Source organism: Megalobrama amblycephala, linkage group LG24 (assembly GCF_018812025.1).
Source record: "Megalobrama amblycephala isolate DHTTF-2021 linkage group LG24, ASM1881202v1, whole genome shotgun sequence".
NCBI classification, from domain to species: Eukaryota; Metazoa; Chordata; class Actinopteri; order Cypriniformes; family Xenocyprididae; genus Megalobrama; species Megalobrama amblycephala.
This window is the reverse complement of record NC_063067.1, coordinates 28,860,438-28,875,735: the sequence shown is the minus strand read 5'-3', so window position 1 is coordinate 28,875,735 and position 15,298 is coordinate 28,860,438. Positions and strand designations below refer to the sequence as shown.

The window sequence follows — 15,298 nt, the reverse complement described above, 5'->3', positions numbered from 1 at the left end:
TGTTGTGCCTTTAACGTTTTCTGATTGGTTAAATTTCTCGGGCTGCTTTCAAATAACCTACTTTCTTGCTATTTACAGAGCCTATGGGTGTTAAATAAGTGTAATTTCTCCAGTATACCTATTTTAGTGGGACATTTCATTCGTGTTACTTTAGAAAATAGCTCTCAGCATCTTTAAATTACCTAACATCACATTACAGAGTTGTTGCACTGCAGATTATTTGAGAAATCTCAGATACTGTAATCTCGAACTGTTACGATCTTTTTTATCTAATGAGTTTTGAGTGGGAAATTTGTATTGCTGGAAGACAAATCTCCATGCATGTACTGTACAAGAGAGGCAAATATAGCAAGCTCTGGGGAAAGAGTGGGAAGAGGGAGGGAGAGAGAGAACGCAGCGCACACACGGTAGCGCGAGACACATCATTACAAAAGGCGCATGCACAAGAAACAGACACATTGCAATTATACACCTGTATTACTATCTTGGTTTATGATAACCCGCGCGAGGGAATATATCTTATGATCTCTGCGTATACCGCTCAAGTCACTGTTCAATCGTGATACTCTCTTCTTCCTCGGCAGGCATATGTATTTCGTATCGCCGTTTCTTCCAGTAAGCACCAATGCATGCATGCACCCGCCTCCCTGCGCTCTCAAATAGATGGTGCAAGTAAAGATGTCCAAATCTTCCGCAGACCCTTTGTCTGGTGTAGAAAGCGCTTCTCAGTCGCACTATTTCCAGGTAAGACTTTTGGGGGGATTTGTATATGTTCTCTTAAATGGTTAATTTTGGCTACTTGTTGTTGAGCAGTCGTGCATTGAAGCGCTTCATATATCCGCAGAGCGCTACAGCTACACAATCTGCCCGTGTAATATCGCTTTTATCGCGCCTTTAATCAGACACGCGCAGTTGTTTTTAATGAGCGGAGACGAGATGTTGATAAGATGTTTGATGCTCCTCCACCATCCGCGAAAACTCCCAATTCCTGTTTTTCCTCCGCCCTGAGATTTCCAACCGCAACCAAGGCCTTGTCCTTCGGGCCAGGCATCTGTACTGTTCATTTAACTGTTCAAACACTTTTCTCTGTCGGTTTTTACTTGTTAGTAAGGATAAACGGCATTAAAATGGTGAACCCTCACTATGGCATGGCATGGGTCTCACCTGTAGCCAACCTAAGTCCCACGGTCACCTGTCCTACCCCTGTTTCAAATACCATATAGTAGCTGTGTTTTTGAACATGATAGCTGTTTTTAGCAGGTCTAAGTTGGTTATTAGTTGGTCCAAAATGGTCATTAGAAGCTGGTTATTAGCTGGTACCATCTTGGACCAGAAACAATACCAGCTGGTCATACCGGTGATTTTTGGGAAATGGTGTCTGTTTGGTAAGCTAATAACCAGCTTGTATCAATGAATGACTATCATAGACCATGTTCCAAAACACAACCATCTTAACCTGGATTTTCCAACACAATTACATGGCAATTTCACAACATTTTGGCTAATTTGTCTGAATTCGTACAACCTCATTTGTACATTTTTGTACAATCTGCCTATGCCGTTACACAGTAACGGTTATGTTTAGGGGTGGACCTTCATGCTTACTTTTTTCCTAAAAATTGTATGTTTTCATATAATTCACAGTGTATGAATTCATATAAAATTGCCAGCACGTAGCTAAGTTTTCCTGTGTGATCAGGTTGGATTTTTCTACAGAAATATTGTCTAATACCCAGTGTTGGGGAAAGTTACTTTTAAAAGTAATGCATTACAATATTGCGTTACTCCTTAAAAAAGTAATGATATTACGCAGCACCTCTCAAAAATGTCTCCATGGTTGCAAGGCATGCTCCCTGTGCACAGCCGCTGTGTAATATCATTGCGCCTGCTGCACCCATGGTACGGCAGCAAAGTTCCTTGATTATTACGCCGGAATGATAGTATAGTTCCTAGCCATATCGGCCTAGAAAATCACAACTTTTCATTTTCCGTCGGTCTTAGTACACGATGTAACTACAGAAGAGTCAAGTTTTAAATAGAAAAAATATCGAAACTCTTTGGTCATTTTTTTGAGCGAGATGCTACTGTTCTAATCAGATTCAATGAACTATGCTAAGCTATGCTAAAAGTGGTACCGCCAGACCCGGAGATCGGCTGAATGGATTCGAATACACTAAAACTCAACTGTTTAACTCTAGGGGAGTTGGAAAATGAGCCTATTTTCAAAAAAAGTAGAGTGTTCCTTTAAATGAATAAGCCTCAGGCTGAAGGAAATGCAAATTCATGCCTGTACAGTAGAGGGCGCAGTTCAAACAAGCCTTTCAGCTGTGCTGCCATTCTGGAATACAGAAGAATTAGCCTGGATGCCAGCCGAATTTAGCCCCGCCCACAACATTTTGAGGTCGGGGAGTTCGGTCTGGACTCGATCCGTAGAGGAGTAATTATGCCCGAACAGAAACTGTTCGGACCAATCACATTGTCATGGCGATGATTGACAGATTATCACCAGAAACGTAATCAGCCACGTCATCAAAGAGCGCTTGGGGAGTTTGATTGACAAGCGATCTAACCAATCAGAACGCCGCATCCGCCATTTTTTGTCCGACAAAGCAGTCAGGAGTTAGAAGATTAACCTCGGTGGAGTTAAACTTGAAAAATTGTGCATATTGACGTCTTTCCGCGTTTGAAACAACATTCATTCTCATGTTCATTCATGTTTATTTGATGCTATAAATGGACTAGTAGGAAGAGATGATCGGTTCACGAGCCTCTTGAGCTGAGGCGCTACAGCAATCTGTCACGATCATGGTCACAACCCATTAAAGAGCCACAAAACGGTTTTTATTGTTTGAATTTTTTAAATAACTACACAGTTTGAAAGCTGGGACTTTGTTTAATATCATAAGTAACCTGCTCTGTCTTGTCTGTCGACGTGTTGTCAGTTTCCTCTTTGCTCCGCGATGTATTTTCCACTCTGTGTGGCGTGACAGCGCCACGGCTTGTCGGACAAAGCAACAGTAACTAAGGGGGGCGGGTCTTTGCGAAAGGTCAATTAGTTTACAACAATGATGGCTGTTGTTGAAGAACTGAGATGTGTAGATTCCGCCATCGCGTCCCAATGGAGCAGTATCAGACTCATATTCTGACTAGAATTGAGTATGACCACGTCAGGCTACAGAAGAATAGGCTGCAGGTGAAGAAGTAAATGAGTAAATGTATGCTCACATTTAGAGCCTGTCCACACAGAGATGCGTTTAGCTGTATACGTGAAAATTTTGTATGGTATCGGCGTTTCGTCCAGACAAACCCTCCTTTTTGGGACCCTGAAACCGCTATTTTTTGATACCGGGTCCCAGAGTGGATAAATCGTTTTCGTGTGTACAGCCAATCCATATGTTTTGTGAAACGATGATGTCATCACCCCACGTCTCGACCCTAGTCAGACGTCGCTACGTCATCTAACAGCAACTATAGCGGACTACATGCTTGTGTTCGTGCTGCAGAAGCTACTCAGCCTATTAGCTTTACTAAAGTTTGTATTCAGCGCGCAAGCTTTATGCGCATGCGCCGTCTTCTCCATTTTTAGTGTATCTCTGTGGCAGAATCACAGCGCCACATACTGGTCTGGCATGTATACTACATCGTTTTGAGTCGTTTCAGTGGTTTCGTGTGTACACAGATATTTCTTGAGATGACGCCGTGTTTACGGATTTTTTTTTTAGAGTGAGGAAAAAAAGATAGGATAGGGAAAGCTCTGTGGATGTGGCCTTAGCCCAGAACTAGTCTAGAATAACCATCATGTTCACACAGTGCACACAATATATCTGTCTGTCAATAAATGGGAAAACAAAGTAACTTGAGTTACTTATTTGAAAAAGTAACTCAGATATTTTGTTGTAAATATAAAAGTAATGTGTTACTTTACTAGTTACTTGAAAGTAATCTGATTACGTAACTTGCATTACTTGTAATGAGTTACCCACAACACTGCCGATACCATAAATAAAAAGATTTGGTTCTGAACAAGAAAGATAATGTACCTGTAGAGTAGACTAAAGGTAGAGTAGTCCTGGGGGCCAGTTGCCTAAATATAGCCACTATGTTAAGACTGCATCTTGAGAACTTACATCAAAGGTATTCAGGAGCTGATGACTAGATAAGGTACAACATTATATCTATGTCTTATTATAAGATTTTACTAGTACTTTCAACTATTAAAAGAGCTTACAGTTAATCCAGACCCATTTGCTATGATGTGAACATTCATCTACTGCAGCTGCAGAAACTCTTACAGTACATCTGGTGTCCTAGCCCAGTTTTCCAGCTACAGCACCTGTTTTATGAAGAGCAGACAAGGCATCTTGTGTCTGATGTTACTATAACCGGGTGACTGTTTGTTTTGATGTGGTCGTCTCTATATAGCTACCACGAAAGTTGCCGAAGCGCAAGGGTCGTTTTAAACGCTCAGATGGCAGCACCTCGTCTGACACCACCTCCAGCTTCATCAAACGACAGGTAAGACTCTGCTTCATCAATCAGCACGTCCATATTCATTCAGATGCCAGCGTGTTGTTTCTGTCATTATGTATTCCTGTGGGGTTGTTTGAGTGGTCTCTGCTTTAGTAGCTATTGAGGTTGTGTAGTGACTTCAACAGCTGTCTTATTTTGACAACATGTGAATCTTCTTATATACATAAATAAGGGGTGTGACGAGACAATTAGCTCACGAGACGAGACGACACCCTAGATTGAGTTCACGAGAACGAGATTTTTACACAGTATTTTTAAGAAATCCTCAATGATGAAATACATGACTAGAAAAATAGTCTGGAGGTGAATGTTTTAACTAATCATCTTGTAATGAACGTCATTTCAGTTCGACCTTATGAGTATGAATTATGACGTTATGAGTACGAATCCTCCGCCATGGTCTTGTCAGTCATCTCGTCACGTGATCAGTGAACTCTGATTCCTGCTGCACTGTGTATGATTCTGCTGCTCGTGTTGGATGAACTGGATGGAATTGAAGTGACCGTTATCCAACTGAATTAAATGGTTTTAATTTCTATAAAAAGCAAAACGACAGTGGAGGCATAATGTAAATGTAGCGGTGGCATATTCTGTCCTAATTTCACCCTCACATTCACGTCATGGCAATATTTAACGCTACGAAAAATCTCGTCACATTTTAATCTTGCGAGATCTTATGTCACGAGATCTTGTCACACCCCTAATTTATATATATATATATATATATATATATATATATATATATATATATATATATATATATATATATATATATATATATATGTCTTTTACATAATATAAACTTCACATATATTTATATATACCGTTGGTTTTAAACCCACAAACTTTACAAAGTGTTTGTTTTTGCCTTAAAATAAAAGTAAAAACAAAATAAGAGCATGGAGATTACAATAATTCTGTTCAGATATTGACACTTGATGGATCAATACATTATTTTGATGTAAGTTTACAGTGTACTATTTTTTTTTCCTACACTTTACCTTCTAGTCATGTCCACGGAGTTTGACTTGTCAGAAATTTTAGGAACATTCTGTTGGCTTTAGACTTAGACTAAAATATGCTGTATTTGTGGTGTATTTCATCTTTAATAAAAGGTTATGAAAGGTTGTTGCCAGGTTACATTAAAACATTTAGAAAAAGCGTCTTTGTAAAAATATCTGGTTGCACTTTATGTTGTTGACCTTGTTACTGTGTAATTATACATTTAAGTACTGAGTAATATTAATTAAGTACATGCACTTACTATAGGGTTAGAATTATGGTTTAGGGTTAGTTGCATGTAATTTACTGTTATTACTACTGTAAGTCATGTGTAACAAGGACACTTGTGTCTGAATGACTGTACGTGTCCTTAAATTTCCCTTTTGATTTATTCAGTTTTGATACGTATGTCTAAACAACTTGTGTAATGCCTCCGTCCGGTGTAATAACTGATTATAGCTATACATCTCATTTGTGCTGTAATTCAAGACGTGGCCGCTAGATGGAGGCAGTTCCATTACTCTCCTGCAGCGTCTTCATGTATTATTTAAGAGAATCTTTTGAAAACACCAAAAAGAAAAATTAGGTTATGACAAGCGCACTGAATTTCTCCATGGCACACTTCAAAATCTATGTCAGCGTCGTTACATCAATTAATTTCCTCTGTAATGAGTGACCCAAATTCTTCAGTTTGTTCTGCTCACACCATATAAGCTCATTTGTCTTTATACTCAGCCTATCAAATGTGACACCCTTAGATACCTACTCCAAATTCTTCTGTTCGGAAGTTTACAGACAAGGTTTAAATGGCATTAACGGGGACAATTGTCTATGCAGCTCTTAATGTGCTAACCTGTGAGAAAAAGAAATGGAGAATTTGTAAATGTGTGTGTGTGTGTGTGTGTGTGTGTGTGTGGAAAGAAGAGATGGCATATTGAGCGGGTTGTTAATTTTCATGACCAGGAGGTCGTGGCAGTTTCAATTTTCTCCCAAAATATCACAGTTCCTAAAATATTAAAATAGTAAAATATTAATGGAGCTCATTTGGAGTGGAGAATGCTGGTGAATGTTAGATCTTCTCTCTTTGGTCATAAAACTCGTGCCGTGATGGCGTACCTGAAAAAAGCATCTGTGACGTACATCATGGAATCCTTATGTGGATAAAGACAGTGGTGAATGTGCTGTATTTGATAAATGGATGATATACTTAAAGGAATAGTTCACCCAAAAATGAAAAATCTGAAAGTTGTTGTTATTTTTTTCCATACTATGGAAGTTAATGGGGTCCATCAACTGTTTGGTAACCCATATTCTTTCCTAAGCAGAAAAAAGAAATCTGTACAGGTTTGAAACAACTTGAGAGGGAGTAAATTATGACAGAACTTTCATTTTTAAGCAATAAGGCAGAAAGGGTGATGCTATGTTGTGAATATACTACAGTCACTGGTAAAAGGCATTATTAAGTATGAAACGCAATGGATTATGGAAGTAAAGTGGTTTGCAAATGGCAGTTTACATTCACATTAACGCTCAAAAGTTTGGGGTCAGTATAGGCTTTTTGAATGTTTTTGAAAGAAGTGTCTTCTACTCACCAAGGCTGAATTTATTTGATCAAAAATACAGCACAACAGAAATATTGTGAAATATTATAATTTAAAATATATGTTTTAAAACATAATTTATTCCTGTGATCAAAGCTGAATTTTCAGCATCATAACTCCAGTCTTCAGTATCACATGATCCTTCAGAAATTATTCAGATATGATGATGCTCAAGAAATATTTCTTACTATTTTTATCAATGTTGAAAACTGTTGTGCTGCTTCATATTTCTGTGGAAACCGTGATACAGGATTTTTTTTTTTAGAAGAAAGTTCAAAAGAGCAGCATTATTTGAAATAAAAATATTTTGTATCAGTTTAATTTGATCTTTTTGATCAATTGAATGTGTTCTTGCTGAATAAAAATATTAATTTCTTTCAAAAAAAAGTTTGTTTGTGCCAGGCTTGTTAGCATTCCCATGTAGTTACTATTTAAATGGCAGTACACAATCTTTGCTAATCACTCAGTTCTGACCAGATTTTGTGATTGGACACTAGGGGTGGGAGTCTTTAGTCGCCTCACGGTCCTATCCGATTCCGATTCTGGGAGTCACGATCCGATTCCAAAACGATTCTTGAACTACTTTTTTTCTTATTAAAGGTGCTATAGAGGATGTTTTGTTTTATACCTTTTTGCAATATTACTTGAAACTGTCTTTACTAACTGATAAAAGACTATTTATTAGGTGCACTGAAAGGAATAATATCAATATACATCATCTGTGCACGAGGTAGGGCCTTAAAAACATCAGCCAATTGTTTGTGTGATCATCGCATAAACGATTGGCCCTCTGGCTTGTCAATCACTGCCATGACGTTCCTTGTGAGAGACGTGCGCGGCTGCGCGCTCCAGTAACTTTCCACACTCCACAGGCACCGCATGCAATGTTTTTTTCAGGAGTAACAACTGCAGATTACAGTGGGTACGGAAAGTATTCAGACCCCTTAAATTTTTCACTCTGTTATATTGCAGCCATTTGCTAAAATCATTTAAGTTCATTTTTTTCCTCATTAATGTACACACAGCACCCCATATTGACAGAAAAACACAGAATTGTTGACATTTTTGCAGATTTATTAAAAAAGAAAAACTGAAATATCACATGGTCCTAAGTATTCAGACCCTTTGCTCAGTATTTAGTAGAAGCACCCTTTTGATCTAATACAGCCATGAGTCATTTTGGGAAAGATGCAACAAGTTTTTCACACCTGGATTTGGGAATCCTCTGCCATTCCTCCTTGCAGATCCTCTCCAGTTCTGTCAGGTTGGATGGTAAACGTTGGTGGACAGCCATTTTTAGGTCTCTCCAGAGATGCTCAATTGGGTTTAAGTCAGGGCTCTGGCTGGGCCATTCAAGAACAGTCATGGAGTTGTTGTGAAGCCACTCCTTCGTTATTTAGCTGTGTGCTTAGGGTCATTGTCTTGTTGGAAGGTAAACCTTCGGCCCAGTCTGAGGTCCTGAGCACTCTGGAGAAGGTTTTCGTCCAGGATATCCCTGTACTTGGCCGCATTCATCTTTCCCTCGATTGCAACCAGTTGTCCTGTCCCTGCAGCTGAAAAACACCCCCACAGCATGATGCTGCCACCACCATGCTTCACTGTTGGCACTGTATTGGACAGGTGATGAGCAGTGCCTGGTTTTCTCCACACATACCGCTTAGAATTAATCTTGGTCTCATCAGACCAGAGAATCTTATTTCTCACCATCTTGGCAAACTCCATGCAGGCTTTCATGTGTCTTGCACTGAGGAGAGGCTTCCGTCGGGCCACTCTGCCATAAAGCCCCGACTGGTGGAGGGGCTGCAGTGATGGTTGACTTTCTACAACTTTCTCCCATCTTCTTTACCTCTCTCACCAAGGCTCTTCTCCCCCGATAGCTCAGTTTGGCCGGACGGCCAGCTCTAGGAAGGGTTCTGGTCGTCCCAAACGTCTTCCATGTAAGGATTATGGAGGCAACTGTGCTCTTAGGAACCTTAAGTGCAGCAGAATTTTTTTTGTAACCTTGGCCAGATCTGTGCCTTGCCACAATTCTGTCTCTGAGCTCTTCAGGCAGTTCCTTTGACCTCATGATTCTCATTTGCTCTGACATGCACTGTGAGCTGTACGGTCTTATATAGACAGGTGTGTGGCTTTCCTAATCAAGTCCAATCAGTATAATCAAACACAGCTGGACTCAAATGAAGGTGTAGAACCATCTCAAGGATGATCAGAAGAAATGGACAGCATCTGAGTTAAATATATGAGTGTCACAGCAAAGGGTCTGAATACTTAGGACAATGTGATATTTCAGTTTTTCTTTTTTAATAAATATGCAAAAATGTCAACAATTCTGTGTTTTTCTGCTGTGTGTACATTAATGAAGAAAAAAATGAACTTAAATGATTTTAGCAAATGGCTGCAATATAACAAAGAGTGAAAAATTTAAGGGGGTCTGAATACTTTCCATACCCACTGTATGAGTTACCTACGGTGACATAATGTATCCACTAACGCGACACAGTGAATGCCGGTGGTAAACACTCGTGTTCCAATACTCGTGCACGAGTTTTGGGAGGCGTTCCCTCGAAATGAGCTGTGAAGGAGGGGGGTTGTTCTTACGCATGCGCTCATTTCAAAAACTCACTAACAGTCTTTGGTTTCTCAGTCATCGAAAACATCCTCTATAACACCTTTAATTAATTAGTTTGCCAACTTAAAATCCTTAAAATCCTTTCATTTGCATAAGTAATTAATAAGTAGGCCTACTTTTTAAAATAAATACAAATTGAAAAAATTTAATTAAAACAACTGTATGTTAAGAATTTTAAACTAATATAACTTCAGAACATATAAGCAAGTAGCAAATAATAAAGAGGAGCAACAAAACATATTACAAGCAATAAACAAAGAGTGCTTTCTGTATTTAAGATTATCTGAATGTTTTCTTTCTCACGTTTACTGTCGTTTGATTGTTACATCATGACAGCGGGAGATCTAATGTTGCATTCACGCACGGATCTCTTTTGAAATATAATATGTAATGTGGTATGTCCTGTCCAATTAATCCCTTAAGACAAAACTGGCTGTGTTTAGGCTGCATTAATTTTGTGTTATAAAACCATTTTGAGACGCAAGTACATAAACCACTTACACGGAGTCGCACACAGCCGCATGCGTGAGCAATCTTCACAAACAAAGCGTCAGCAAAATTGAAAACAGCCTTCTGTAAGTGAGTTTCATATTTTAAATATGTAAGCCCGCTGCATTCCAAACGACATAAATGATGAAATTCTCAGAATTGAACCAGAATCGTTGGATAGAGAATCACGATGCATCGATGGATAGATTTTTTTTCTCCCACCCCTATTGGACACTGGTAAAACATCTACTATTATATAATTTTATATTTACTAAACATAGATAAATCTGCTTGGTGCAGAATGATGACACTGCTGCTTTATCATGGTATAGTTTAAAGGTGCCCTAGAATCAAAAATTGAATTTACCTCGGCATAGTTGAATAACGAGAGTTCAGTACATGGAAATGACATACAGTGAGTCTCAGACTCCATTGTTTCCTCCTTCTTACGTAAATCTCATTTGTTTAAAAGACCTCCAAAGAACAGGCGAATCTCAACATAACACCGACTGTTACGTAACAGTCGGGGTGTACGCCCCCAATATTTGCATATGTCAGCTCATGTTCAAGGCATTAGACAAGGGCAGCCAGTATTAACGTCTGGATCTGTGCACAGCTGAATCATCAGACTAGGTAAGCAAGCAAGAACAATAGTGAAAAATGGCAGATGGAGCAATAATAACTGACATGATCCATGATTACATAATATTTTTAGTGATATTTGTAAAATTGTCTTTCTAAATGTTTCGTTAGCATGTTGCTAATGTACTGTTAAATGTGGTTAAAGTTACCATCGTTTCTTACTGTATTCATGGAGACAAGAGCCGTCGCTATTTTCATTTTTAAACACTTGCAGTCTGTATAATTCATAAACACAACTTCAATCTTTATAAATCTCTCCAACAGTGTGTAGTCTTAGCTTTAGACACGGAGCACTATCAAACTCATTCAGAATCAAATGTTAACATCCAAATAAATACTATACTCATATGATCTGATCCATGCATGCAGCATGCATGACGAACATCTTGTAAAGACCCATTTGAGGGTTATATTAGCTGTGTGAACTTTGTTTATGCACTGTATAACTGCACTTATAGTCGAGAGCTCGGGAGGGCAGGGAGTGAGAGATTTAAAGGGGCCGCGCAGCCTGAATTGGCGCATAGTTAATGATGCCTCAAAATAGGCAGTTAAAAAAATTAATTTAAAAAAAATCTATGGTGTATTTTGAGCTGAAACTTCACAGACACATTCAGGGGACACCTTACACTTATATTACATCTTTTGAAAAGACGTTCTACGGCACCTTTAATGGCAATTTTGTATGAACATCGTGGGAAATATACGCCCCAGCCGTTTGGTGGACCCTTAATTAACTATTATTACTATTCTTAGAGTTATAGACAATATAAGCACTGTTTTAAGGACCTTAAAGGGTTAGTTCACCCAAAAAGAAAAAAATTCTGTCATTTATTACTCACCCTCATGTCGTTCCAAACCCATAAGACCTTTGTTCATCTTCAGAAGACAAATTAAGATATTTTTGATGAAATCTGAAAGGTATATGACTCGTCCATAGACAGCAATATAACCACCACTTTCAAGGTCCAGAAAGGTACTAAAGACATCGTTAAAACAGTCCACGTGACTGCAGTGGTTCAACATCAATGTAATGAAGTGACAAGAATACTTTTTGAGCGCCAAAAACAAAACAAAAACAACATTATTCAATAATATCTCCTATTCTGTGTCATTCTCATACGTTGTTTACGTCCAGCACTTCCAGGTTCTACGTCAGAACGCTGACTCGTTATTTGCCGCCTCCTGTGTCAGTATCACACGCATGCATCATGCTGCTCATGTGACCAGAGCCGGCCAATACTGAGCCGTAAACTCGGAAGCTCTGCACTGTGCTTACAGGGAAAAGAAGAGATTGTTGAATGAAGTCATTATTTTTGTTTTGTTTTTGCGCACAAAAAGTATTCTGGTCACTTCATAACATTAAGGTTGAATTACTGCAGTCACGTTGACTATTTTTTTAACAATGTATTTAGTACCTTTCTGGACCTGGAAAGTGTTGATTATATTACTGTCTATAGATGAGTCATAAACCTCTCAGAGTTCATCAAAAAAAAATCTTAATTTGTGTTCTGAAGATGAACGAAGGTCTTACGGGTTTGGAACGACATGAGGGTGAGTAATTAATTTTTGGGTGAACTAACCCTTTAAAATGAAAGGGTTTGGTTCTCTATCTCTCTCTCTTTGTGTGTGTGTGTGCGTGCACACATTTTTGTGATTAATGAGGACACAAATTTGTATAATGACACTGGTATTACGAAGTAAACATGAAATATGAGAACATTTCTCATATTTAAAATTCTGTGATGGGTAGGTTTAGGGGTAGGGGTAGTGTAGGGGGGGTAGAATATACAGTTTGTACAGTATAAAAACCATTACGTCTATGGAATGGCCTCACTAAGATAGCAAAACAAATCTGTGTGTGTGTGTGTATATGTGTGTGTGTGTGTGATGTCCTGGTAAACCCTATGTTATGGGGACAAAATGTCCCCACAAAGATGGCAATATTCAAAATCCTTGTTCTTGTGGACACATTTTTGTTCTGTAAAACAGCTTATAAATCATACTAAGTGATATGTTTTGAAAATGTAAAAATGCAGACAATTTTCTGTGTTGGGTAGATTTAGGGATTAGGGGATAGAATATACAGTTTTGTACAATATTAAATCATTATGTCTATTGAAAGTCCCCATAAAACATGGAAACCCAGCATGTGTGTGTGTGTGTTGTTTATTGTTTTTTGACTGGAGCTCCTCTAAAAGTGGTTTCACCCTGTTTGTGCTCTTCTGTAGCTGTGGCTTTGTTTTGACTTCCAGAAATCTTTCCTTTGACTCGGGTGGGGTTGTCTTGCTGGATTGTGACTCATCTCTGCAGGAGAAACAGTGGCATTTACCTGCTGCTGTTGAGAGGATCTATTTCAAGACTCAATCCGATCCCATCTGCTTTCTTATTGTATGGAAACCTCACGTGAACCATCTCTTATATATGGACTCGTGGCAGCTTCTAGGGGTGTTCAGTTTTTGCATGGAAATTATTATTGATTAAAAGCATATATAGCCTTACAGAACTGTGGGTATAAGCCTTACGATATACAACAGTCTCTCTCTCTCTCTCTCTTTGGTTTCCTTGCATTTGATCATTTCTATGCATTGTATTGTTCCTCCTTCTCTGCTCTATGAGTCTTGATGCAGATGAGGAATATTTACATAATTTGAGCTACATCTCACTTCCAGCATTAACAATGGTATTAAAATTTATTTTATTTTATATTACTTTTGTAAACCAAGATGATGCAATTTTTGGACAAATACCATAATAGTAAAAAAGTATTTTTTTGTAAATATAATGGTACATTAATATGTTCTGCAGTATACATCATGTACCATAGTATTACCATCTGATACCATTTCTGTACCATGGTACCACCACAGTAGCTGCTTTTCTGTGAAGGAGGACTCTTGATCTGAAGGCTTACATAACGTGCACGTCCATGCGTCCTTCAGCCCCTCCCACTCCAGAGCACTTCAGGACACTCTGGGAAGAGAAGGCATTGAGTGCGATGCTGTGTAGTGATTCTCTTTCTGACACCTTGCTAAACAGACATTGCATAACAAACTCTCAACCGCTCTCAAGTGGCCCAGTTTGGACACAGAGTGGAAATCAGGTTTTTTATGTGGTGCAGTTAAATACGGATAATAGACACGTGCCGGTGTATTTGTGCTGTTCCGTTTTAATGTGTGAAGTCAAAATATGAACCAGGTGTAGATTATTATCTGATTGCTTGGAACAATAATAGACCACCTCACGTATAGTGATCGACCGATATTGATTTTTTAGAACCGATACCGATAATTTGTGTTTATGTGCCCGATAACCGATATGCAGAACCGATATTTACTGTTATACTTCTGTTTTTGACACAATTACAACACCACTGAACTGAACAAACCATTTTATTTATAACAATCACTCCCTCCTTGCATAGAAAACAAATCTTATTTATACACCAATAAATTTTGTTAATTTTAATCTTTATATTACAAAAATAATTTTATTTATAAAAAGCATCAGCAGCAACACTAATGTTAACAATAAGCAAAATAAATGTAGAATGTCTGTTTTCAAATGGAGAAAATAAATGAAAGACAGTAATCATATCAACTTTGCAGAAATGCAATATTTCATTTTAAGTTTTAGTAGATTTATAAGCTGTTTAATAGGCTAAAGAGTGAAGAATAATTTGCTGGATAATGTTAAATAACTGAATAATAATCTCTGGAATATTGGAATATAACAAAATAAACATTGTATTTTATTGCATTTCTCAACTGGTATGTTATGTCAGAATTATTATTATGTTTTTGTCGTTCTAGATTATGAAATATCTGCTGACAAAGCGCTGTTTATCTATGCATTTACACTGAACTATACTTAAACTGCGATCGCTCATGGAGATAATAAATAATTAATTTCCATAGAGTTGTTTACACTTGGATGTTTATTAGCGAATTAATGGTTATATAGTAAATTACGGTGTTTTAAACAAGTGAATCTTGATAAAAGTTACATGCGGTGGCCGTGGAGCATTTCCTGAGCATCAACCCACTGAGTGAACAGCAAAATGCAGACGACTTCACGAGACTAATGATGAGCATAGACAAAGGAGAGAGAATTAAATTCAGCGCTTTTATTTCCAACATGTGCTCATTCATACCTGTATTATTTAATTCATGCAAAGTTACATCTTTATTGGGACAGGACTTGACGGATTATCTTACGTTGCTCCGTGAGCTTGTCTCTATTTCTTAGAAACAAGCTGCATAAACTAGCTACATTTCAGACATTTATGTAACACATCTAATTTGTGCATTAATGGCTGTTATGTTAAATAAAGTTTACTAATTACAGCAAAGCAGGTAAGTTTACCTGTGCACGCCGTTGTCTCGTCTCCCCTCAGATGCGCTGTAAT

The 15,298-nt window shown here is 38.2% G+C and overlaps 1 protein-coding gene across 4 annotated transcripts in view; it reads left to right on the top strand.

The window, feature by feature from the left end:
- Window positions 1-224: 224 nt before the first annotated feature.
- Window positions 225-15,298, top strand: part of cacnb3a (calcium channel, voltage-dependent, beta 3a) — a 62,305-nt gene continuing 47,231 nt past the window's right edge. The window contains exons 1-2 of one of the 4 annotated variants that reach the window (XM_048177497.1): window positions 225-744; window positions 4,423-4,515. In XM_048177497.1, the coding sequence (XP_048033454.1) occupies window positions 664-744; window positions 4,423-4,515 (174 nt within the window). In that variant the 5' untranslated portion in view covers window positions 225-663. The remainder of the gene's footprint in view (window positions 745-4,422; window positions 4,516-15,298) is intronic. The other 3 variants (XM_048177498.1, XM_048177494.1, XM_048177496.1) reach the window with 3 other exon arrangements.